This window comes from Hippoglossus stenolepis, chromosome 13, assembly GCF_022539355.2.
Source record: "Hippoglossus stenolepis isolate QCI-W04-F060 chromosome 13, HSTE1.2, whole genome shotgun sequence".
Classification (NCBI taxonomy): domain Eukaryota; kingdom Metazoa; phylum Chordata; class Actinopteri; order Pleuronectiformes; family Pleuronectidae; genus Hippoglossus; species Hippoglossus stenolepis.
In genome coordinates, this window is record NC_061495.1 from 18251534 (window position 1) to 18278784 (window position 27251).

Consider the following 27251-nt stretch of genomic DNA (forward strand, 5'->3'; position numbering starts at 1 on the left):
CAGTTCCAGCTGCGTCCTAATGAGCATTTATTGCGTCTCCACTGCAGCGAGCGCTTTGCCGAGCCCCGCTTCAAAGCCGAGCGGATCCTTCTCGGGCTGTTTTACAGATGCGTCGCGAAATCCGAGGCTGTTCTTCTGTGGACGAATGGCTCTGTCTTTGGCTCCTGACAGCTGCGCAGGCTTGTTGTTCGCTCTCTCCTGAGTTGTTTTAATAAAGTTGTGCTGCAGGAGTAGTGAGAGAAGATTAATGGACGCACAGGAAGTGTGGCAGTTGTGAGAGGATGCAGGACAGAGCGGGCCAGCAGCCATCTGTTCCCTCTCCTTTACAGCTCTCTTAATGGAGAAGCAAACCAAACAACATGGATCTGAGCCCTGCAGACAGACACACGCACACGCACACGCACACGCACACACACACACCACACACACACACACACACATACATACACACTCACACCTCAGTTGCACACACCTAAACACAAAACATCACTTTATGTGACAGAGATGAGAGCTAGGCTTTTGTCATTGTATTCCCTTGTTGGATATGTGTGTGTGTGCTGGTGCCTGTGTGTGCTGATGCCTGTGTGTGTGTGTGTGTGTGTGTGTGTGTGCTGCTGCCTGTGTGTGCTTGTTTTTTTCTACCTTTCAGCGAAATAAAGTTGGGTGTGAGCCATGGCTGTGAGATTTAGATGAAAGACACAGCCTGGATGGAACGTGATTAAGAGATATGTTCTTGAGGCAAAACAGGACTTGGCATTTGCTGAGACAAAACCTAATCAAATTAAAGCAAAACATGGCCATTGTTGTGGAGTGTGTTCTCTGCCTGTGTCACGTTTGAAATGAAACACTGTCGAATAGATACGGGCCGGTGTCTGCGCAGCATCACCAGCGCAGTGCTTTTATTCAGATTTACACACAGGCACTGACTAATGACGGTTGTGCCCAATGATGCCTAAAGCACTTTATGGAGCTGTCTGGGTTATAAAAAATGTTTACTGTGATGGAGCTGAACGGCTCACTGAAACAGTATTATTGTTTACAAGTTATTGTTTTAGATTAATTCACTCAGCAGAATTGTTAAAAATTCCGCGTTCCAACAGGCGTGACCACCTCCGGCCCTTCCCTCTGTCAGGAAGGATTTCGCGGTGACTCCCCTGCTTTTAAACCGGCGCTCCACGTTGATTATTAGGCCGTAATGAAATCCAAAGTCGGACTGTTTCTCATTTTGTTTATTTTGAATGAACGCAGACCGTGTCACGTTAAATGACAGGACGCCTCGTCTCCCTCTTCCTCCCAGTGAAGACATCTGTACGACATGATGAAGTTTCCTCTCCGAGTATCAATCCTGTAATTGAGCTCAGGGAGAGGAGACGTGATGTGCACACAGAGGAAGTGGAAGCCCGCGCTCGCTCTTCCCTCCGTCCCTCCTTCTCTCTCTCGCTCTTTCCCTCCCTGTCTCGCATCCAGACACAGGTTAACTCTGTGTCTTCACTCTTAATACCCGCTTTTACATTAAATTTGTCAGTCACCTCTCTGCAGACGGTGCTTTAGCATTAGCCGCCGCAAAGTCTCTCATTGTCCGGGACTCACTGGGCCTTGGCAGAGAGAGGAGAGGCACAAGTGGAATCTCATAAGAGCATCTCTTCGCAGCGCCACGTCCTGAGCGAGGCAGCGGCCTGGAGCTACGATGTCTTTACTCGTGTCTCTTTATCTGTCTCGTAACGTTGCTTTTCCTAACGTCGCACTTCGGATCCCGTGGATCATGAGGAAACTGAAGTGAGAGCGGATTAAATATTAACACAACCTGACACAGTCCCCAGCGGAGCTCCTTGGCCACTTCACATGATACAATTAAAAACATCCCCGCATGCATCGAGTGGGAACACTTATCAACAACGCGCTTGCTTCACAGACTCAAAAAATAAATCTTATATTAATCTATGGAGAACCCCTACAAGGAGGAGGCCAAGGTTTCCATGCAGCCACTTAGCTGAGTAAGAGAGCTGGAAATAAAAACACAGAGAGGGAGATGAGGGTCTTACATTATTTATACGCGCTAATGGCGGTTGACTGTGCGCGCGAATCTGCAACAGAACAATCTGCTGAAATAGACACACGGCCGTAATCAAGGCCATACATTTCCTCTTCTTCTCCTGTTCTCTGCTAACTGCTCGGTCAATTGGAGTCAGTTTAGTAGCATTTGAATCTCTCGCAGTAGATTATCTCCTTTTAATGGAGACAAAAGACAACGCGGGAGTAGATGGCCACTAACGGAGGAGCAGATTATACCTCTGTGAAGCTATCCCGGCCAAAACTGTGTACAGGGGGGGGGATACCGCACACAGCCCCGGCCCCGCGACATATAAGATATCACCGTGCATCTACCGCAGATAAGAACAATAGCACATGTGCTTTACCTCGTTCTGTCCGCAAAAGGAACCCATTAGTCTCGTTGTGCAGCCCTAAAGCTCAGCATCGCAGGGGGGAGCCCGCCGCTACATGCACACACATGTGCCTCTCATTTCCTATGGCAGTCCAGGAGTATCCCTCAACATCCTATTGTAAAGTTTACCAGGGGAGAGATTCGGCGCATTTAAAAGTGCCCAGAGAGAAACACCAAATGATGTAAACGCAGGCAGCTGCTCGTTGCTAATGCCGTACAGTAGACAAAGAGGCCCAGGCGAGGCTGGATGTGTACAGTATCTATATAACATTATGGGCTCTCTTTCATCTCCTCGTGCGCTCTAATTGGAACAACATGAAGACTAAAGGTGTAGTAAAAGCGCAGGGAACCGAGCTTCCAACCGAACGGCGACTTTTTTTCTGTTTCCGCTGTCGCTCCCAATGCAAACACAGATTTGAGCGGCAGGTGTGTGTTTTTGAGATTTTAGCATGTGTGCTAAATTAGGTCACATCAAAATATTAGCGTGACTTAAACCATTATTTACATTCAGTAGTTGTAGTAACAGATTACTTCTGGCCTTGTGGACTTTAGACCAGAGCTCCCATACCTGTATGGTCTGACAACTTAACTGGTATCTCTCCATTGACCCAACACTAATTGTGTTAATTTCATTTAATATCAAACTGGATTCATTTCAATTAATCAATAAATTTGATCTGTTTAGCCCATATTCACAATTTGCCTTATAGATTATATTATTATAAACAGTAGAGTGAGGAAAACTTAAAATCCTTTTAACAGGGAAATAATCCAGAAACCTAAGAGAGAGTCGCACGTGAGGGATCCTTCTCCCAGGAACCTGATTGGCCCTGGGTAAAGTCCATACCAGTCTCCTTAAATTCAAACTGCATTTAACTCCAAACTCTAACACATATCAGTTCCCTAAATATGAATGTTTTCATCAAGATCTCTGTGTCATTTCTTTAAAAATTCACACAAATGACAAAGAAAGTGAGTTTTTGTTTCCTGGATCTGCACAAAAGTCCTTCCCTGACTCAAATCGCATCCTTCCACATTAGCGTGATAATCTGTCCAGCAGTTTTTGCGTAATCCTGCTGACAAACAAACTAAGATGAAAACATAACATCCTACTATAAATTATATGATTAATAATGTCACTTTCTTTTCTTCATACATCTTTTTCATACAATGTTTATCTGTCAGTGTTTAGCTCCCCCCCCCCAATGTGGCAGAGTCAGGACATTTCATTCAACTGTTCATTTGTTTTTTTAATACCATTAGTCTTCAACCATTAATTCTTAATCACTTTTAATTAACTGTTTCAGCCATTTATTCACTGGGTAATGATTTCAAACCATTTATCTACAACTTTTACCTTTTCCACCATTTGGCCTGTACTTTTAACTATTGATTTTAACTATTTATATATTACTCGTGGCTATCCATTTCAAAAATGAGTCTAAAGCCTTAACCATTGTAGTATTTGATAAATGATGCACACAGTCATTTACTTTTGCCAAACTACACACACGCACACACACACACACACACACTAGCACACACACACATAGCATATAGTGTGTATACATACATATATTTGTATTATATGAACATAGAAGAAACAAACTCTTTAGAAACGCGTTTAATAGGAAAGTAATAGTCCAACAAATCAGAAAAGCAGATACAGCGACACACTGTCATCATTATTTGATACTGTACTGACATGCAAACTCTATTAAGCTGTCTTCAAATATGCAAAAATGATATGATTTTACAATGATTACATATTCACTTCCCCAGCTGGCTGGCTCCAAGCGTCTCCATTTGTCATCGACTATTGTGTCCAATTATATGATTAGCTTTGAACACTCCAGCACTTCGAGAGCTCTCGTGTGTTCTGCCGCGCAGAGTGATTCACAAACAAAGTCATTACAACATGTATTCACACATATCAAATAACAAAACAGATGGCCACTGTGCTCGCCGCCTGATTTGTTTTCCACACGAGTGGTAGGGGAGAAAAAAAAGAAAGTATTTTGTCTGAGCTGTGCTTAATGCTGACTGTTTTTATTCCCAAAGAAGAGCAGCTGGCTGCCGCGCTGTTAGATCAGCTCCTATGAAAGACAATCTTGTTTTCATTAATTTCTCTACAACAAAGGCACTTGTTGGGAAGATTTAGAATTACAGCTGGTAAAGCTTCCGGATAATTCATCACAGGGACTTGACAGGAAACTTAATTGTTTTAAATGCCAGTTGCTGTGAGCGGCGCGGCTGGTTTTTCTTTGATGTCTAACAGGTGGGACAGATAGATGACCCTCTGATGTTTCATTTGACCTTTGACCCCCCGGTCATCAATCCACTCGGAGTCCGCCGGCCAATAAAGCTATCATCGCGTGATGAACTGCACTTCCCAGAATTCCGTGTGAGATGGAAACATTGGAGTCTGCCTCGTCCCGTTAAACGCGATGTAAATCTACTTCCTCTGTATGCCCTGGTCATTTCTTGCATATGAACATTGTGTGAACCAATCAGGAAACATATGGACTCTCAGTGCAGTTTGTCCTTTTACCGCTGCTGCACACTGACTTATCTCAGTGGGAATTTAACTGCTTGTAAAGACGTGAGAATTAAACACGAATAAAACCAGACTCACTTTAAGAAACAGCTCATCGTAACACAGCATATTCAGTTGTATCATAACTGATCCAAAAATGGCCACGGTAGACGTGGCTACACCACAGACACGGGGACTTCCTAATTGTCTGAGACACTACGTAGTTACTCAGCTACACTGACTCACTGTCTAATCCAGTTAGGACTGTGTTGCTGTGAAAGACACACTAAGTTGATTATTTTAGAAATTGGCAACACCAAATCAATTTTTAGCTCCTGTGATGTTTGTGCGTGACACGTCTCAGAGCCGTCACATTCAAACATGAGTGGTTTTTCACACAGAAAAAACGTCACCCATTCAGTACATGTTAGCTCGTCTGTCATTTGAGGAACCAAACTGCTGCAGAGCGCTGGCCAGCTGTTTATCCTTTTCTTTTATAATAGTGAACAAATCACGGGTCCAAATGGCGCCAAATTCGGGCACTGCACTTCCCAGGGCCATTATCAACATCTCGCGAGATCCACGTTCCACATACATACAGCTGATTGTAACTTAGTAGGTAGATAAACTGATATATTTCAGGATCTTGCTTCTAACTCCTGAGACCTGACATGAAAGCATCCCAGGTGCAGAAAAGAGTTTTCTCTCTTAAGGTTGAGGTTGCTCTCAATCTAGCAAATAACCTCACTGACATCTCATGAGGATGTTACTGTAAATGCACTTCAGGTGACTGAATCATTTAGCATCTAATCAATATGATTCGCAATGCACCATAAACACACTTCAGTCCTGGTTGAGGGAGCCGTTACGGATGTAGTTAACTTCTCTTTGAGTGTCGACGGCATTGAGAGAGAAACGAAAGATTTGCTCTCGTGAAGACGTTTGAGACGTAATAACATGCAGAAACCAAAAAGGGAGAAGTAACTCTGCACAAGACACAGAAGAACCCAGCACTCTCCTCGTCTATCCTGCTCTGGCAGAGAGATGGGATCTCGCTGTGCCATGCTGCCATCACCTGGTCAATACATTTTCAGCAACTTTAAATATGTATGTGTTGCAATTATAGATTTTATATGTTATATTTACTCGGCCGTGATGCAACGCTGAAGATAAAAAAAAACATGGTGTACAGACCAAACAAGAAGAGCAAACAAGAACCCACAATTGTTTCCTGTAGGTTGCTGTGGAGGCTGTCAGACCTTTATGGTTGTCAGGCGACATAGTGAGGAGGCTGAGGAGGGTTTCAGTATCTATTCACAGTCAGATTAAACACTGAGATACTGTGGGCTATTTTCTAAACGATCACCAGCTTTATTTTTTTTCGCCTGCGTTTGTTACACCTGAGCCACACACTCCGACGCTGTGTCTGCCAGAGCAGAGCTGCACAAAAAAACATCTCAAGTCTCATGGGTGAGTCAATCAGCTCTGAACACAGATGTTTTTGCCACAACAGCAGCACTCCCATACTGTGAGTGTAAATTACACCTTCGAAATTAATTGCAAGTTTTGATCCTTTGGATAATGAACTATATTTGGGCGATACATGCAGTGTTACATTTGGCTGAGGGAATCCACAGAACACATTTATGCGCGGTGTTTGACGGCTGTTTCATATCATTGCACTGGTCACGTTGCTCATTGTGTGACGGCTCTTCCGTCTCACACTCCGCAGATAGTTCCTGTACAGGATCACACTGATCACTCGGTCTTGGAACTGTTTGGAGACAATGTAATATAGAATGATGTCCAACACTGTGCTCATGTTCATCAGGAATGTGGTGAACACCGCCCACGTGCTAAAACCGCCATCTTGGCCCGTCCCGATCAAACGGACCAATAAACACACATGGAAAGGCACGAAACACACCAACACTTGGATTATGAGCGTGATGATGATCCGGATTGACTTCTGCTTCACTTTTGGTTTGAGTTTCGAGGTGCGGCCGTGGATCAGATTGTCCACGATGACGATGTAGCAGCCTATCATTATACATATGGGAACCAGGAAGAAGAAGACGATTCGCGCAAAGTTGACAGCATTGTCACGGCGTAAGTAGACGATGTCTTGCATCTTGACGCAGGTGGTGAAGTTGGAGATTTGATCGGGGTCGTGCTCGGAAAAGAGCATGGGGACGGTGCAGCCCAAAGTCATGAGCCACACCCCCAAACACGCCACCACGGCCTTGGGGACATTCCTCAGCTCCTTGCCATGCCTTGGCTGGACGATAGCCATGTAGCGGTCAGCGCTGATCAGAGCAAACAGCCAAAGAGCGATGCAGGGGTAGAAAATGGTGAGAGCGGCCATAACGCGGCAGAAGATATCTCCGAAGGGCCAGTAGTCCTGGTGGTGGTAGACCATCCTGAAGGGAAGCAGCAGGATGAAGGTGAGGTCCACCATCGCCACGTTTATCATGTAGACAGTGACCGAGTTCCTCCTCTTGGTGGTGAGAGAGAAGACCCACAGGGCAGTGATGTTGACGATGACTCCGACGATGAAGACGAAGCAGTAGAAGATCAGACCGGCCAGGCGGTACTCCACCGGCCCCTGTTCTGGCCTCTCAGCGCTGGACTCCACAGACATGTTGGAGTTGCTAAGATCCAGATTCATACTGAAACTTACATAAGTCAGCAGGAAGAAAATGGTTTTATGAATTATTTAATGGTATAATATCAATGTTTATTTCCGCTAAACTATTTTTTATGTTATGTTTTAAACAGACAATCAAGTCTGTAATTAGTAATTCTATAACTTAACATCTGCTCCTAAAATTGCATGAAAAAGTTAAAGATGTCTTGATTGAATAAATCTTTTGACTGAAATATTAATATCAAATTACAAAATATCTGATGAGAAAAAATAGATATTGCAACTTACTTTTGAACATGATGTCGAAATATTCACTCATGTGTCCATACGCGACTGAAATCTTGAAAAAATACAAAAACATTAAAAAAGTACTTAATATTGTGATTTATTTTCAGCAAAAGTACAATAAACACTGATTTTGTATTTGAAAGAAACTGATTTGAGAAACAACTGGGTTTCTAGAAGGAACACTGTGGTTGAAATAACCAGAAGATGCGTATCTGTGTTTTACAGCTTAAAACAGTACTTTGAGTACTTACATCTTTAAAAGTGAAACACAGGAAGAGGAAGACAAAAAGATCATTCTTAAAAAATAAATAGAACAAATAAATATATGTTTATATTACATGTATATAAAAAAAGATCAGAGTTGCTGTAATAAATGTGGAAGTGAAATCCTTTGATGTGAGAAACCTTTGCTGCTCTTTATGAGAAATCACGTGACTTCTGTGGTTCACATTTAAAAATACATGTCTTCACCTTTGGTGCTGTACTTTCTGTGTTTCACTTTTGTATATGATCAGTATCGGGGCGATCATTGAGTATTCGTATTTTAATTATATTGAGTTATTTGCTTTGCTAATCAAAGTCTTGTGAAAGATTATACAAGAGTATTCCTCTGTCTGCTCCTTTTCATTTCAAGATCTGAGATTTTGTGTTTGCATTTAAAACGTTTTGTTTGGTCGATGAGTGAAATAAACGTATATATGTGTGAATGTGAGAAAAAGAAACGCTGAACTACTTCTTTAAGGCTGTAGAATAAAACAACGAGGTGATTTACATAAATGTGTACAAAAACCCAGCATCGATACACACAGATAGTAAATAGCTTTCAAACATCACCCTTTCCCCTCCATGTTTAAGGCCACACTGATCAGGCCGCCTTCCCTCAACAATAAAAGACTGAACTTACCACAGAAATCAAACAAACATCTTGTCAGACTTGCACCAACAGGTTCATGAAGCGGCGCTGCGATTTATCTGAGCACTTTGCTCTAACTGCACAAAACAGGGAAGTGAATGCTCATTTCTCAAAAAGGGCAATGTGATGGAAACCGTGGAGAGACCGAGCACAGTGTGAAAGCCCCCATCACTTCCTGTGTCGGCCGTGGGCTGCAGTGGCTGCTGTACTTGAGATTCCTTTACAGTAGCTACGTAGCTGGAACACAAAGGGCTACAGCTTTCCACAGTCTGCAATTACACCCCCTTAAAGAAAATGATGTGCCATTAGAAGTGGGAGTGTGTTTGGCAGGCAGAGAGATGGCAGATTTAGGGCGAGTTATTGATTGGAAAAGTGGGGTCTGTCACAGCACATTAGTTCTCAGGGGAGTAATCCACAGCAGGTTGCTGTGAGAAGCATCTGCTGCTGGAGAGAAGTAATTAAAAACAGGATGTTGAGGCAGTTGCCATATAAACAGGAAATAAGATGGTGGTAATAGACACTTCACGCTGATGCTGTGAGATGGTTTTACACCACGTCGACTTAATGGATGCAAAGCGCATACCTCAGGTGAAACGCTCAAGGTCAGTCTGGACCTGGATTGAATACAGATGAACGTGTGTGATTAATGTGTGTGCGAGCTGGTTGCAGCCGTGAATTAGGACGTTTGGCTCAAAGAACAACGTGCAATCAAAACTTCTTCGCCCTGATCTCCCAACTGCTAGCTCTCATTCCGATTATAGATCATTCCAAACAGGAAGTAAATCATACTCATACTACTACCACGACTTGTGCAATTTCCTGCTCGTGCCTTCTGACGGCTCGCCCCCGTCTGATGGACCTCCTTAAAAGGTGACGTCTATTTTGTACAGTTGATTCAGACTTGCCATTCTCTCTGACACCTTTCTCCATGATTGCTAGGTGATTTGTACCCCTGTATTGTCACAACAGTGTTCACACGGAAGCTGCTCATCCAGTTGGATTCTTATTCCCGGGAAATAATTATCTATCGGCTCGTCCTCTCGATGTGTCTTAAAAATCTCACAGCAGATGGTACTTTGTGCTCATTGCAAGATGTTGTTATGACAACAGTCTGTGATGTTTCATCTCCTTGTTACTTGTCATGTCGTTGCCTCAGTGAGTTCACCACTCCATGATAAATAATAGCCTGTATACAATGACTATAATATATAATATATGTGTTAAGAGCATTATATCAAGACAACATTGGGTGAAATTAAGACTTTTGTTATCTTCCCTGGATTTTTTATATTTTTTACATTGTGTCTGATGTCAAACAGACAACGATAACATTTTAAGGAAAAGGAGTTGTTGCTCCTGCTTTGTTACGTCTGTCATTTTTGAGATTAGGTGCCCGAAGTCTGTCAAAGACGTTTTTACTTCCTTAACCATTACCTCATTTGCCTGCTTTACACTGTCCTCTAGAGGTTGATAGTGAATACTACAAAACTGAGTAAGTGCCAAATGTCTATTCTTACTTATGGATCGATCAATTTCACTGCATATAATTCTATGAAATATGAATCTATTGTAAAACATTTGCTCAAACCTTACATACTTCTAAGTTGTAAAGTAAAAAGTCTAAATGATTCCGTTCACACATTTATAGGATACACTGTTATAGAATATGATATCAAATGATTATATCCTGCTATTAAATTCAAAGTTAAAGATCTACTCTACACATGCTTCAAGGTATAAAATATAATGTGCTTTTTGCTCATTTCAAAAGTTCTAGATGAATTCAGAATGGAGATCTCCAGCTTAGGGGTCTTAGCCACTGTCTACTGCTTGGCTTTACGTTTATTCTCTCTAAAGTTTCACCTGGAATAAGTAACAAATGTAAAAAAAAAAAAAAAAAGCCAGCATTTAGAAAGTAAGTAAAATCACATGAACTTGCCTAACTTAAATTAAAATTTTAACTTTTACAAAATTCTGGTATCTTAAAATGTTGAGTTGTTTGTCTTTTTTATATAGTGTAGTGTAGGCTGTAGCATGGGTGGCTTAAATTTCTTCTGTTTTAAAAAAAAATCATAATAAAAATAATTAATTAAATAAAAATAAAATTGCACAATGACACACATATACCCACCACGCTCTAAATCTGCTCTAACAAGACGCTGACAATAACGCTCACACGTTTTTAAATAATATTTTATTTCAGATATTATTTTAAACATTCAACCTTTGAACAAATTCAGAAAAAAACAGTTATTAACAGTTTCACTCACACTGAGTTCAATTTTTAAACATTGAAGTGAATAACTTTATAATGATCTGTGGTGAGGAGGAGGAGGACGAGGAGGAGGACGAGGCTTTCACGGCTCTTCATAGTCTAGACTATATACTGTATACATATATGCCTCTTTGATAAACAGTTTGTCATTGAATCACAATGAATCCTGGGATAGTTTGGGCTGGGAAGGATCCACCTGTTGGACCATTCGTTTCTGTTTCGCACCAGTGTGAATATCTCAAAACAAATGTGGGCCTTTTTTAGCAAAGGTGTTCCATAAATCAAGCATAAAACAAATTCGGGCCACCTTTGGTGGAAACAGTATGTGGGAGTGACAGTGTGGGCCAAGTCTATGTGGGATGAATGGGAGTGCATCCCATTACAACAACAGTAAAGCTACCAAACAAGCCACCTTGGCATTTCTGCATCTTAATCAGGGTCATGTACCTAAAGTTAACACAGAAGACACATCCATTTGACATGTTGCATGTGGCCCTCACCTCTCACCATGTCGTACAGGTGAGTGAGCTACAAAATCCTTACCAGAACAGGAACACTTGAACATACATCAGTGTGATAAGAGCTACCATGACAAATGACGGAAACCATCTTTGACAACAATTTATTTTACAATCTACTTTAACTTTGTTGCTTGGTCCAGTCACATTTGTTAAAATGGAGGAGGCAGGGTTAATGACCTATACTGCATATAGCCACCAGGGGTCAATCGAGACCCTATGACAAGTTCTCGCGAGAACTGCAGAAGTAACTTGAAATGACGCCGTTTCGAATTGAATTTGAACGACTGGGCTTACGCATACTTGGATGACACCACAGGAGCAGTATAGAGGCATTTTTTGTTTTTTTTCTGTATTTTTTTTTCATTTGAGGAAGTGGTCGCCAGTTACTTCAGTTGTATTGATTCGGCTGCAAGGCTGTTTACCCCTGAATCTGAAGTGTTTTGTGGACTCAAACACTTCACCCACCCCTCCATCGGCAGGTAGTGTAGTAGATAATGAGTGAATTTTCATTTTTGGGTGAACTATCGTGTTTGTGTTCACGTCCATTTTAGCGTCAGCAAACTAATTCTAAAGCAGCTGAAATGATGATGTGATTGTGCCGATAGTGAGATGATAAACCTACAGTTCATCGGTTTTCCTGAGATTTTACAACTGAACTGAATCGTAATGTCTGTGAATCTGATTTCACTTCTACCTTAACAACTCACTTCCTAAAAAAAAAAACAAGCAGATGAGGATGGATCCGTTGTGAGGTCTGACCGCAAATATTAAATCCTAGCTTTCAAAAATGTTTCACATGTTCACCAACGTCTCTTTCAGCTCTTTCTCTGTTCAGTGTTCACTTTCAACGTGCTCTGCCTCATCAGTTTACTGACAGGACGCCTTGTTTTATTTTTCAAAAACAGTTTTCTTTTCCTTGAGATGTTGATGGTCTCCCATTCTGTAAACTAATCTGATCCAATGCAGCTGAATTCCCGGTTGCTTAGAGTCTATGATGACATGGCTGAGTCCATATAAATGTTCAGATCAGTTTGTGTGAGACCTGATTGAAACAGTCGCACTGAGAGGCAAACGTTTCTCACATCTTATTCAACTCCTGGTGGCTCAGCTATTCATTTTGCTCGCTTATGTATAACCTCCTCTCTGTGAGCCTGTCGCTGGCTGCATACGTAGTGGAGCTGTTGAGTTGGATCTTGTTGCCATCGATAATATCCTTGGAGGAGCCCTCGGGTGACGTCCTCACCGCGCTGGAGAAGGACACGCTGACCTGCAGCTTCAGCAGCTTCTTCAGTTTCCTCTTGTAGCCCTTGCAGGCGAAGAAGTAGATAAATGGATCCAAGCAGGAGTTGAGGTTCATCAGACACACCGTGATGTGCAGCGACACCTGGAAGGCTGTGAGATCGGCGCAGTCGGGGCTCGACACCAGCTTGCGGATCATGAACTGCAGGATGTTGATGTGATAGGGGCTGAAGCAGACGACAAACACCAGAGACACACAGCAGATCACGCCGATGACCTTGCGACTCCGGCCTGACTTATCTGTCAAATGGTTGTTCTTGGCTGTTAAGTGGAGTTTGGAACATAAGACGGCGTAACACACAAGGATGGTGATCACAGGGATGACGTAACCCAAGAAGACAGCACCAATCAGTATAGTGGCAATGTGGTCGACCTTCTCAAAGTTGGGGTATTCCATGCAGGTAATGTAGCCGTCGGGTTCTAAGTTGGTCATGGACATTCCGAGGAGGGGGAGGGTCTGTGCCAGGACCAGCAGCCAAACGCCAACACAAATGTAGCGCACGTTGCTGACATTCCTGAATCGGGCGAAGCGCAGAGGCAGGACCACAGCGATGAAACGATCCACGCTGAGGCAGGTCATGAAGTTGACCCCTGCGTAGGTGTTGATGTAGAAGATGAAGCCCGAGATCTTGCACAGAAACTCGCTCATGGGCCAGTGGAAGCCCAGAGCATAGTAGAGGATCCTGAAGGGCAGAGACAGGGTGAAGATGATGTCGGACACGACCAGGTTGAGGGAGTATAAGGTGGTGGAGTTCATTTTCTTCATGTTGGGACGGATGACGTGAAGGGCGAGACAGTTCCCGAGCAGGCCCACGACGAATACAGTACAATACAGAATGGGTATGAAGACCCTGGCGTAGTTCCGGTGGTCGTACAGGGTGTTGCAGGTGGAGCCGTTGTTGGCGGGTGAGGAGGTAAAGGTCACAGGCGCAGCGGTGGAACCCATTTTGGATATTGTAGGAACCAGCAGCTGCGAAAGTGAAAATAAAATGAGTCGATGCTTTGGTTAACTCAGGGATTTTCCATATGATTTCTGTTTAGTTTTAAGCATCAAGTTAAAGGAAACTAACACAGACATGTAGAACACAATGAAACTCTCAGTCAATGCTGAAATGAAACTCTTTTCTTAACTTCAACCCAGGTCACAAGAGCAGGTTTAAGACTCGCTTTCAATAAGGAAGTTACTGTATTTTGCATCACTACACACGACTTAAACAGCTATTGCCTCAAAAATAAGTCCTTTAGTGTGTTTGTTTTACATTAGCAAAGTTTTATAGTTTTATAAAAAAGATGTATATGATAGTATCAATGTGACCAATAATAATATACATTTTTTATTGGAATTTTGACAAATTACATTGACTTTTCATCTAGTTCTTGTGTTGAATAAATACCGTTTATTATGATTATGATTATGGTTATGATTATGATTATGATTATTATTGTGATTATGATTGTGATTGTGATTATTATTATTATTATTATTATTATTATTATTATTATTATTATTATTATTATAAGTAAGTCCTATGTGTCCTGTTCAACAGAAGTTGTTTTTGTGGTGTGTAGTGCCACCTTGTGGATATTTTTAGCAAATCCTGACAGGGTCCAAACTCCACTTTCATGCCTTTTCACTAATCAAGATTTGCTGTCAATAATGACATTGTTCAAATGAAAAATAAATAAATTTCAGTTTAACAACAGCTTTAAAGTTGCTCTTTTTCCACTTATCACATTTAGCTTTTGTTTATTCTGTAACTTGACGTAAAAAGACCAATAATATCACAATATTATAATTATAGTTAGATTAAAGACGATACATGAAGATGACAGGAAAGAAGAGTTGTTGTTTAAACGGAAATTCAACCGTCCCCTAAACTATGGGTTGTCCACTGATGCACACCCACAGGACAGAAATGTGTTTGTGAGCCTAAAAGTGAGATGAAGGAAGTCTGTGAACAATACCACGCAGCTTTACTGTGATTCTGAATGCAGCTGCAACATGCACTCTCTCATTTTAACTGCAAAAAAACACTTGGTGTTGAAAGATGGCCTTGCAAATGAGGAAGTCTGCTTCCCCAGGGTGCTCTGCTTCAGAATGGCTGGCAGTCGGAAAGTCACATTGTTTGAGCCAAAATTAAAACCCGCTCCCCCTGTGGCAATCTCCTTATGCGGCAAAGAAAACACATTTCCGGGCAAATTCAGGGCAAACATGCAACATCGCAATAAAAAGATGTTATATGCGTACATTTAGCAGGTTGAAATTCATAAGGTTTGAATCTCAATAACATATGTTTTTACTTTTCTTATGTGACTCAAACATTATCAAGTAGTTTGCTTCAAACTGTTGGTTTCATTTCGATTTGTTGCTTTCACTCTGGCATAAATAAGTATTTTAGCACAGAAATTGCGATATAATTACTTATTAATTTCAAACTACAATAGATACAGTTTGTAAAGGTGCGATGATGATGATGATGAGATTAGATACAGTTTTATTTAAAACTCTTTTTGCAAATTAGATTTCAAGAATTTCGCAGAGCACATCGGTGTCTCTGAGATACAACACGTTTTTCATAACATCAACCCATCACCAGCTAAATGGCAAAACTAAAAAGTTGTCTTCTTGTTACAGGTCAGAGACAAAACACACACACACACACACACACACACACACACCCACATTCCTTTCCCCAAATACTTTTACAAACTCACCTCTTGGATGGACTCTGCTCAAACGGATCCAGACAGCATGGAACAAAGTTTATCTCAACTATAAGAACTGCCCTGACACTCACCCCCACCACGCCACGCGGAGTGAGGACATGACACACAGAAATCAAGATCCGTATATGCTGCCAGTAACCATAGTGACAAAATATCCTGTTGTAGCTCTCTCTCCCTCTCTTTCTCTCTCTCTCTCTCTTCATATATGCATGCTTGTGTCTCTACCTCTCCACCCTTTGGTTTAACCTTTACAACCCTCTATCTCTCGGCACATCACAATCTGAAGTGTCCAACGCATTTTCATTAGTAATTTTGGCCTTTTGAGGCATGTGTGACTTATATCGGGGGAAAAACAATCTTTGCCTAATGCAGCGGGCTGTGCCACGTGTGTGTACCCACGGCAGGATGTGGCTGCAACTTGTTTTCTTTATAAAGAGACTTATTTTGACTATAAGGCCTCAGTTGCTCTTTTTTGCATAAATTGACATGACTATCAAATTCAAAACTTTTCTGAAATCTCCCTTCAGACAAGGAGAAATGAGTGACAGCCCAAACACGGAACTTCCCCTTTACTCCAGAAACACCTTTGTTTTGACGTTTCAAGCTGAAGAATGACGTTCAGAAAGACGAGAGCAGCAGTTGTGACAGATTTTACTGTAAACAAAGATCTCGCTTGAGATTGTAATGAATGTCACGGGTGTGGCAGATGTTTCCCAGGTGAAGGAAGTGTGATATATATTTTTGACCCAAATCACCGGTAATTCTGTGTTTGGGTGTCAAAAAGCATCAGCGGTAACATACAGGTCATGGTTTGAGATGTGGTTACAGATCAGTCCCTAACGACACAAATTCGCTTTGGAGTGAGACATCAGAGACAAGTTTAAATGTAGCATGTGGTCAAGCTTTGATGCTGCATGAAAGGACAAAGAAACAACTCATTTATGTTTTCTCATATTAACTTAAAGAAATAATCAATGTTAACAATATTTAAATCAGGGGTTGCTGTACAGGTGTTTTCTGTACAGACTCTGTGGTTTTCACACCTTTGAATCACCACAGCTACAGGATACACTCTGGCAAAACAAGCATGATGGTATGTATTAACATTTATCTGCACATTGATTTCAATCCTACTTTGGTTGATCCATATGCTCAGTATTGACTACATTTCCCTCTCAAGGTGCAAGACAGCGGAAAAGAGCCAGAAAAATATTTCTCTTTAACAAATGTGGAATCTTGTGCTTGTAATTTTATTTGCTGCCAAATACAAATAAATTCATCGTCTGTTTTTTGTTTTTTTTAGGACCACAACCTTCCTTTGTTGAAAACAAGCAGAGGAAGCAGTGTAACTTCCTCATGCCCTGGCCTTGTGGGTCTGACTCACCGGGCCTCAGACGGCCAGATCACACCCATCGCTGACAGACAGCAGCATGGTATTCTGCCACGACTATTCATAGCACACAATGGGGCTGAATACCCCCCCCCCCAAAAAAAAAATCGGCACCTATAATATCTTTACACTCTGCTATTAGAAATGGGGGTCTCATTTCAACAGAGAAGAAATTATCATAGTAATAATAATGTCAATGTCAATTTTATTTATATAGCACATTTAAAATAACTTGGTTGAGCAGAGTGTTTTACAAAGTAAAAGGTACAACAAGAAAACAGCACCGTGCATACATCAAAATACCGAGTATGGAGACATTGAGCTAGTTAAGGCGGTGCCAGTCCATTAAGAGATTAAAAAAGTTAACAATAAGCCAGTTGAGGGTCTGGCAGTTCAGGGTGTCCAAACACAATGACCCCAGTCTTGATAATGATGACAAAACAGGAACTAAAGACTGAAGGTTGGTTTGTGAAAAAACTGTCATTTCTCAGTAAAACGTTTGACACCAATGTTGGTACATCCTGTTCAGAGAAATCTTTGAGATAAAAAGTTCAAAAAGGAAATTATCTGATTAAACATAAACCGCTCTATTGTGGGGGATGTTATCATTTGACTGATCTCACTTGTTTTTTACCTCGGAGGTGGATGAATGTGAGAAATCTGTTCTGAAGTGGTGTTATGTTGATGCCACAATGCATCGTTGTCTACTGTCAGTTTATATTGCTGTGTATTCAGGCTACAAGTTCTGTTTCGTGGCTTTGAGTTTGCATTTGTTATCTATTTCCCAATTTGGCTAGCCATGTTGTAACAAAATACAAATATGTTAAGATGAAGTTGATAATTCAAATGTCAGACTCCGGGACACAGAGAGAAAACAATAACATGATGTAGGCTACAGGACTTCAAGTCCACAACCCACATCAAGACTTTTCTCTGTATGTCAGCTGTGTATCATGGATGTAGTTTAATGTTATAAGTGATCCAACTGGTGCTAAACATGGTACAAGTATAAGTTAACTACAAGATTGCTGTCCTCTCTATTGTTTTTCTATACGTGGTTAGGATTAGATTGCATAAGAGGCACAGGAAACTTCTGCAGCTGCTCTTTATCTCTAGAAAAAACATGTTCTGTGAGAAAAATGTACATCTAATCAGCAACATGACACAGAAGAACTACCTTTTTATAATAATTGTAAAATATCCGTTTATATTTAACTTCATCTTTTACTTGAAGTCTTGTAAGCTTTTTGATATTTTTGATATTAAAACAGATGTGAAGCCCTGTAGATGTCAGCACTTTAATACCATGATCACGCTTTGATTGCAACATCCATTGTGGTGGTGTGTAAAACCCAAACAGTTGCACTGTAACTGTTTGAGAGTTCAAGTGACTGACCTCTCACAGTGGGTCAGTAGGGACTGGCTGCACGTACAGCAGTCGGTGTGTTGTAATCACTGGCATGTGGCCGTTATTCCATTTAGTGCTGCTGTTCATGGGTTTAAGCCAAATGAGTTTAAAATTGTGCTTTAGCCCTAAAGTAAAAATAAAGGTTTAATATTGAGTGCATTTGAAATACCATACATCATCTTTCCTCCATAACTTTTTAAATGATTATCATATAAAACCACCTCCTCTCAGACGAACAGTTCTCTCTTCTGGTCAGAGATGGGTACTGCAGCTGTCGAGGACAACTCACAGTGGGGGGACGAGGTCAAAGGTTTGTATTTGACACCTGTTTAGAGAACATGAAGACTTGTGCTGTAATGTCAGTGAGTCACATAATGGCAGCAATGTCTTCACTGCTCTGTCAGAGGAAAATTCTCTTTTAATTCAAGTCATTCCTGAAGACAAAATCGATTTTCTGTCTTTTTTACCTGCGGCTACACCTGCAACCGACCACAATGTAAATCTATCAGATACAATAGCTAAAGGAGAAGTGCATGTTTATCATCTGAAAGTAAATTTTGTATAATTTTAGTCTTTAAAATGTATGAAATTAGATATAAAAAAGAAAGAACAGTTTGTTGCACATACAGTAGAAGTAGTGGCTAGAGATGTTGTGTTAACAACTGATTATTATCAGATAGAAACTAGAAACTAAAAGTGCCAAACACCACAAGAAGCGCTCTTTACTCTTATATGACAGACCTCTGATTCTTATATTGCATCAAATTGCAATCACTTGTAAATATCAGTACATAAATGTGCCTGATTCTTTTCATCGAGATCCTTGAATTGAGAAATTGAGGAAATGCAATGTTAAAGGTTCAGTGTGCAAGATTTAGAGACATCCAGTGGTGAAGTTGCATGTTGCAGCTGAATACCCCTCACCTCACCCTTCCCTTCCAAACATTAGAGAGAACCTGTGGTAGCCTACAATTGTCATAAAAACTGAAAAAGGGTTTTACTTTGTCCAGTCTGGGCTGCTGTAAAAAACATGGTGGTCTCCGTAGAGAGGACCCGCTCCTGATGTAAATATTAAGAGCTGATTTTAGGCTAAAGAAAACAATTGAGATGATCACGCACTAATAAAAACATCACTAGGATTATTTTATGTTTGTATTTGTATTTCTGCCAATAGATCCCTTTCACCTAAATGTTACACGTCCCTCCACCAAGTTACGTTGTAATCCGTTGAGTAACTTTTGCGTAATCTTGGTTACAAATAAACATGCAAACCAACCAATGACCAAACAGATGCGGTTGAAAATGTAACCTCCTTGGCGGAGACAAAAATCTGTATTTTCTATACCTGCAGCCACGAAGACACAAATTAACGCAGAATTGAATTTGACAATAGAAAAAATACAGAACAACGCTCAACTAGATTAGATTCAATCAACTCTCAAGCAGATCTTATTTTAAGATGAAACTTATACGTGAAGTTAATCAGGGGTCCTTTACAGCTAGTAGTAGTAGTAGTAGTAGTAGTAGTAGTAGCTTCATCAGCTCTACCATATTATTATCTCTTATTGACTTAGTAAGTGACATTTAGGGACCTTTAAATTAATAATTCATATTATCTGTTGGGTTCACTCGTCTTTGTGATCAGACTCTTGACAAATTAATTGCACAATGACGTCAACACACACCAGTAATCACTCAAACCAGTTTAACACGACTTCATGATGCTATATTTATGCACAATACTTTCTACTTCTGCAAGATCATAAGGCAGCATTTCCAGAAACTCAGGAAACGATAGAGATTAAATTTAAATGCTGAACTCTGCTCTATAAACAGACAACCTGCACCTGCACCTGCTCAAACACACACACACACACACACACACACACACACACACACACACACACACACACACACACACACACACACACACACACACACACACACACTTTTAGCAGCAGCTCTACCACAAGGTGCGGGAGCCAGGAGGAATGAGGCCTGTGAGAGGGAGCAGGAAAGGTGGGTGAGGAAGTGGTGTTGGTATTTATCGTCACACTCCCACACACACGTCAGATGTGGCTATAGAAAGGTAGATGCACAACGTGTTCTCATTCTGGCAAACTTCTCTCAGAATGTAAAACAGTGCAAATCTTGTTCTTATAAAAATCCTTAATTGTAGGAGAGCAGATTACGTGCATAAGTGTGCAGTTATAAACTAAATTTATGTTCAAGTACACACTCTACTTCACGTATTCGCTTCTCTACATAAAGGAAGTGAAAGCAGCTGCTGAACATTAATGACCACAACGTTTTTATCAAGAGAAAAAAGTAAACGTATTAATCATGGAAAACACATGCACAAGAAAAGAGCCTTTTATCACACAAACTTTGCTTATCAAAACTTTTTTTGCTGCCGTATATTACCACGGAAAAAAGGGTTAGAAAAAAAAAAGGGATAAGAAAAAGAATAAGACCGTATCAAAAGGGAAATGCAATCGATATGTAACAATACATTTTATACAGAATTCTCAAACAAACATCATTTGGCTCAAAACTTTTTTTTGTCTCTTCTGCTTTTTTCTACTACACATATTTACATGCACAATTTGTATTTGCAAAGTGTGAAAGCGAGAGTAGCAGAGCAAACAAGATCTTCTCTGTGACACTGTTTGTTGGCACATCTCGGCAACACCCGGTTGTGGTTTCATTCAGGTGCTGCTGCTGCTGTTTTCAGCTGTCATTTTTGTGGAGGCACCGGAAGTATATAGATAGTCCCTAAAGAGACTCATCACCCGCTTCTTGTAGGTCTTAATGGCAAAGAAGTAGATGACTGGATCCAAGCAGCAGTTGAAATTCATCAGTGAAACCGTCATCTAAAGGTAGAGGACGGATTGTGAGGAAGAAAACTGATGAAGGATTTGTAAAGTCAAATAAAAACTATTGTTCCTACCTGTAAGGAAATCTTGAAGGCCCTCAGTTCCTCACAGGCTGGCTGGTGGTTGATCTTTCTGGACATGAACTGCATGACGTTGAGGTGGTACGGGCTGAAGCACGTGATGAAGGTGAGGAGGATGAGGAGGATGATGGTGTTGGCCCTGTGGTTCCTCCTTGATCGGCCGGTCACGGTGCTCTGCCTGGCCGCCGCTCGAAGCTTCAGGTTGATCTTGGCGTAGCAGCCCAGGATGATGGCGAGGGGGCAGCAGAAGGAGACGGCGCAGGCCAGGAGCAGGAGGTAAGGGGTGGAGCTGGAGCCTTCAAAGGTGAAGTACTCCATGCAGGTTCGTCTCCCCTGGTGCTCGCGCAGCATGCTGCGGAACATCAGGGGAGCTGTCTGCAGAGAAACCAGAGCCCAGACCAGGCAGCAGACCCTGCGAACCACCCTCGCGCTGCGTAAACACTGCAGCTGGTGTGGATGCACCATGGCCAGATACCTGTCCAAGCTGATGCAGGTCATGAAACCAATACCTGGAGGGAAAATAATGGATTGTAGGCTTATCATATACAGAAAAGCCTGGCAAAGCAAATGATTTCACAGATAGAAACCAAAGATCATTGAAGCCAAATGGGCTCAAAGAAGATGCGGGTCCCATTCAGATAATTTGTAAAAAGTATTTTAAGGGTTTTCTTTTTTTTTGCTCTACATCCTAAGCCTACGGTGGCCCTGAGAGCTCAACGCACTGCAACTGAAGAAAACACATGCAAGTGGACAAAACACAAGCAAAGTAAGAAAACATCTTCATCAATTTCACAACACAACACAACACATTACAGAAACGCGCTGCAAATACAGAAATGCGCAGCAAATACAGAAACGCGCAGCAAATACAGAGACACAAAGACGTCCAATACATCAAACAAATTCGATATTTTTCGCGAACGGTGAACTTAACGAATCAGTTTTCATATGATTAACGTGAACTAACGATGAACGTGAGTGAATGTCACGTTCATTTTTTAAATCATCATCGTATCAGGCCATCATGAAATACCAGGAGCGGGCGTGTGTGTGTGTGTGTGTGTGTGTGTGTGTGTGTGTGTGTGTGTGTGTGTGCTCCCAAATAGCGCACACACACACTGGCCCCCGGGCTCCGCCCCCGCTCACTCGCTCGGAGAGACGCACAGTGAGAGATCAGAGCTCGGAAGATGGGGCAAAATTGCTCTTTTGATAGTAAAGGTGTCCTACCCTTGCACAATATGGACAATACATTGCCTCACGAACAGGGGCTTGCTTGTTAGCGCTGTTTATTCAGTTTAACAGGAGGAAACGGCATGTCTCTACCTCAGACCGTTGAGGAGTCATGATGCTCTAAAGACAACATGATATTTGAGATCGTATACGGCCCAGTGGGTCTCAGAGGGTACATCTGCAGTAATAAAGTTTATTATTTATTAAAATAAACCAAAAACGTTTACAGTTTAGCAAATTTTCCAAGATCACTGACGGACACCGACTTTAACAACTCCAAATTGCGGCAGCAACAACAAGCGGACGTGTCCATCACTTTTAGCTGTCCTCTGGATACACTTCCGTTGTCGTTTTCTGTACTTGCAGTGCATTTCTGTATTTGCTGCGCATTTCTGTATTTGCAGCGCGTTTCTGTAATGTGTTGTGTTGTGTTGTGAAATTGATGAAGATGTTTTCTTACTTTGCTTGTGTTTTGTCCACTTGCATGTGTTTTCTTGAGTTGCAGTGCATTGAGCTCTCAGGGCCATCGTATAAGCCTCTACTCTCGTCTATCTTGCTGCTCAGAATGGAAAAATAAATGTCTAAACATGATTTAAAGACGTGGTTGCATTGATATTACCTGCATAGGTGTTTGCAAAGAAGAGAAGCGTGGTCAGTCTGCAGAGAAAGTCCCCAAAGGGCCAGTCAAAGTGACGGATGTAGTAAGTGATCCTGCCCGGCAGCGCCAGTGTGAAGAGGGTGTCGGAGAGCGCGAGGTTGACCAGGTAGATGGAGGTGGAGTTGAACTTGTGCTTCCTCTGGCAGATCACATAGAGAACCAGGCTGTTGCCGCACGCGCTGATCAGGAAAACCACAGAGTAGAAAATGGGGAAAAGGACCACCGCTGCTCTCTGGTACACAAACACGTCGCAGCCGCTCCGGTTCAGAGAGTTCGAGGCAGAGATCTGGGTGATGTTATCAGCAGCCATCCCACCTGTCAGCCTGAGGAAAGGACCACACTAGTTACTCAATCATTTCAAGCAGGACAGTGTGTATGGTGTGTGTATGTAAAGGAGTAAGAGCATCATACTTACAGGAAGAGATACGTTTACTGTGAATGCTGCAGTGTCTTCTGGTTGTAAAGGGAAGAGTGAGACTTTAAATCCCTCTGAAGAAGTTGTGTGAAGTGTTCAAATCCCACCTCTCCTTTCTGACATCATACCTCTGTCAAATGTTGTCCTACCCTAACCCCTGCACTCAATTCATGCACTGAGCTTAACAGGAAGTTTCAGGGATTTTTGTGCATTGACACAAATGCACAAAGAACCCCCATACATTTAACATGTAGTATAATATTGAAAAAAATACAGAAAATGTGAAAAATACAGTGTATGTGTTTTAAAAAAAATATTCTGGATTGTTTTATTGTCTTTTTCCTACTCTACATTTGTATTGTTTCACCCTTATTTTTAACATTTGGATCTTACGTCTCTTATCCCTTTGCATTACCTTGTCGAAGGACGTTAAAGAGCAGTTTATATAAAGATGGACTACATAGCAGCTCCCTAAAAGTGGAGCCAAAGTGTCTTGATCGCCACCTGCTGGCTGGATGCAATACTGGTTATAAACCCAGGCTCCCCCATGTTAGTAGATGGGACATGGACCAAATAAAAAAACAATCACAGTACAGGTCCAATAAATATATCTGCAAATTGGTCAGTTTAGTTTATATCTGACTGATGTATGTTGTGTTTTTCCAGTAAGTTTGTAAGTTTATAAAAACTGTGTGGAACATCATGATTGGCAGCTGAGACTAACGTGTTATTGGTGGAGTGCATGTATCGACAGGACCTTGATACTGAGGCTCCACACCATGATTACGATTGCATTCAGACTCCAAATGTGCAAGATGACAGCATTTGTATCCGGGATATTTGAAGTGGGGATGCATCGTCCATCTTTATATACTGTATATATGGTATGAAAGCTCCTATATAAAAATGGGTTATTGATTCAGGTAAGATTTCATTAAAAAATTAACAGGCCTATCACTCATGCACACATATCTTCATCTTTTCATCTTGGTCATTATGTTACACTGTCATTCGTCAAATTTGATGCTGTTGCAGACATGATAAGCACAAGTGACTCATATACACTACCGTTCAAAAGTTTGGGGTCACTTAGAAATTTCCTTATTTTTCAAAGAAAAGCACTGTTTTTTTCAATGAAGATAACATTAAATTAATCAGAAATACACTCTATACATTGTTAATGTGGTAAATGACTATTCTAGGTGGAAACGTCTGGTTTTTAATGAAATATCTACATAGGTGTATAGAGGCCCATTTCCAGCAACTATCACTCCAGTGTTCTAATGGTACATTGTGTTTGCTAATCGCCTTAGAAGACTAATGGATGATTAGAAAACCCTTGAAAACCCTTGTGCAATTATGTTAGCACAGCTGAAAACTGTTTTGCTGGTGAGAGAAGCTATAAAACTGGCCTTCCTTTGAGCTAGTTGAGTATCTGGAGCATCACATTTGTGGGTTCGATTATACTCTCAAAATGGCCAGAAAAAGAGAACTTTCATGTGAAACTCGCCAGTCTATTCTTGTTCTTAGAAAGGAAGGCTATTCCAAATGCGAGAAATTGCAAAGAAACTGAAAATTTCCTACAACGGTGTGTACTACTCCCTTCAGAGAACAGCACAAACAGGCTCTAACCAGAGTAGAAAGAGAAGTGGGAGGCCCCGGTGCACAACTCAGCAAGAAGACAAGTATATTAGAGTCTCTAGTTTGAGAAATAGACGCCTCACAGGTCCTCAACTGGCAGCGTCTTTAAATGGTACCCGCAAAACACCAGTGTCAACGTCTACAGTGAAGAGGCGACTCCGGGATGCTGGCCTTCTAGGCAGAGTGGCAAAGAAAAAGCCATATCTGAGACTGGCCGATAAAAAGAAAAGATTGATATGGGCAAAAGAACACAGACATTGGACAGAGGAAGATTGGAAAAAAAGTGTTATGGACAGACGAATCAAAGTTTGAGGTGTTTGGATCACACAGAAGAACATTTGTGAGACGCAGAACAGGTGAAAAGATGCTGGAAGAGTGCCTGACGCCATCTGTCAAGCATGGTGGAGGTAATGTGATGGTCTCGGGCTGCTTTGGTGCTGGTAAAGTGGGAAATTTGTACAAGGTAAAGGGGTTTTAAATAAGGAAGGCTATCACTCCATTTTGCAACACCATGCCATACCCTGTGGACAGCGCTTGATTGGAGCCAATTTCCTCCTACAACAGGACAATGACCCAAAGCACACCTCCAAATTATGCAAGAACTATTTAGGGAAGAAGCAGGCAGCTGGTATGATGTCTGTAATGGAGTGGCCAGCGCAGTCACCAGATCTCAACCCCATTGAGCTGTTGTGGGAGCAGCTTGACCGTATGGTACGCAAAGTGCCCATCAAGCCAATCCAACTTGTGGGAGGTGCTTCAGGAAGTGTGGGGTGACATTTCTACAGATTACCTCAACAAATTAACAGCTAGAATGCCAAAGGTCTGCAATGCTGTAATTGCTGCAAATGGAGCATTCTTTGACGAAAGCAAAGTTTGAAGAACAAAATTAATATTTCAAATAAAAATCATTATTTCGAACCTTGTCAATGTCTTGACTATATTTTCTATTCATTTTGCAACTCATTTGATAAATAAAAGTGTGAGTTTTCATGGAAAACACGAAATTGTCTGGGTGACCCCAAACTTTTGAACGGTAGTGTACACACAAACACAAACACACACACACACATACACACACACACACACACAAACACACCAGCTAACAGCCACATGCTTGTTTCTTTACAATACAATATCTTAACCAGAAACAATATCTACACTTTAAATGTGAATCTTTAACCTTGTGGGGCCCAACTCTTTGCTCCCAAATAGGCCACCAGTGATGAAACTGTAAGTGCAAACCTTACAACAACGGTCTACATGACTTGCTAGAATATTCACTTCTGCATGTTACAGAGCACAGTGACGTCAAACAGTTGGTAACTGTCTGGTAACTTATGTTGATGTCGCAAAATCCCGCAAAAATGTTGCAGGATTTTATAATGCAACATTATAACGTTATAATGCGATTAAGACGTATGTGACTAAGATAATAATACTCAATTATAATTACTACTTTCAAATGTGATGATCTGATATATAACTCTGCTGGTGGTTTTATACTACATTTATACTAGTTGCTTTCGTGTCAATAATGTACGGAAGCATATTGCATTCACTTGGAAAAAAAAAATGCTCTGTTTTTCTGAGATAATTATCTCGGAAATTCCGACCATAACAATATAATAACGTTTTATAAATACTGCACGACATGATTATGTATAGTACATATTATGAATTTTATGGGTATATGATAGATAAAGGAAATATAATTTTCATTTTTGTCTTAGTCTTTTGTAGTGCACTGTTTCAAGTGAATGCAATACGCTTCCGTAATAATGTAAGATCAGAGCAGCAACCGTTTAATAAAACAGAACATGTAGTTGCACAACTTGGTGCAAGTGTCTGCAGCATGTTCTGGAGATGGTGATACGTTGAGGTTTTATATTACGCTCCTGCCTCTG

The 27251-nt window shown here is 41.2% G+C and overlaps 3 protein-coding genes across 4 annotated transcripts; all 3 read right to left on the reverse strand.

Moving 5' to 3' along the window:
- Window positions 1–4052: 4052 nt before the first annotated feature.
- gpr18 (G protein-coupled receptor 18) lies at window positions 4053–8942 on the reverse strand. 2 transcript variants are annotated; one of them, XM_035174532.2, is made up of 3 exons: window positions 8819–8942; window positions 7915–7966; window positions 4053–7648 (listed from the first exon to the last, which is right to left on the reverse strand). In XM_035174532.2, exon 3 carries the CDS (start codon window positions 7645–7647, stop codon window positions 6649–6651), a length of 999 nt encoding a protein of 332 aa, XP_035030423.1. In that variant the 5' UTR covers window position 7648; window positions 7915–7966; window positions 8819–8942; the 3' UTR covers window positions 4053–6648. The 2 variants fall into 2 exon arrangements, with proteins under 2 accessions (XP_035030423.1, XP_035030422.1); XM_035174531.2 differs by having other exon boundaries at window positions 4053–7654; window positions 8819–8941.
- A 2064-nt stretch (window positions 8943–11006) lies between these two features.
- Window positions 11007–15769, reverse strand: gpr183a (G protein-coupled receptor 183a). The gene is made up of 2 exons (XM_035174530.2): window positions 15638–15769; window positions 11007–13892 (listed from the first exon to the last, which is right to left on the reverse strand). Exon 2 carries the CDS (start codon window positions 13866–13868, stop codon window positions 12732–12734), a length of 1137 nt encoding a protein of 378 aa, XP_035030421.1. The 5' UTR covers window positions 13869–13892; window positions 15638–15769; the 3' UTR covers window positions 11007–12731.
- A 5119-nt stretch (window positions 15770–20888) lies between these two features.
- Window positions 20889–23748, reverse strand: si:ch211-184m13.4 (uncharacterized protein LOC798560 homolog). The gene is made up of 4 exons (XM_035174912.2): window positions 23707–23748; window positions 23253–23614; window positions 21398–21912; window positions 20889–21320 (listed from the first exon to the last, which is right to left on the reverse strand). Exons 2-4 carry the CDS (start codon window positions 23599–23601, stop codon window positions 21156–21158), a joined length of 1029 nt encoding a protein of 342 aa, XP_035030803.2. The 5' UTR covers window positions 23602–23614; window positions 23707–23748; the 3' UTR covers window positions 20889–21155.
- Window positions 23749–27251: the final 3503 nt, after the last annotated feature.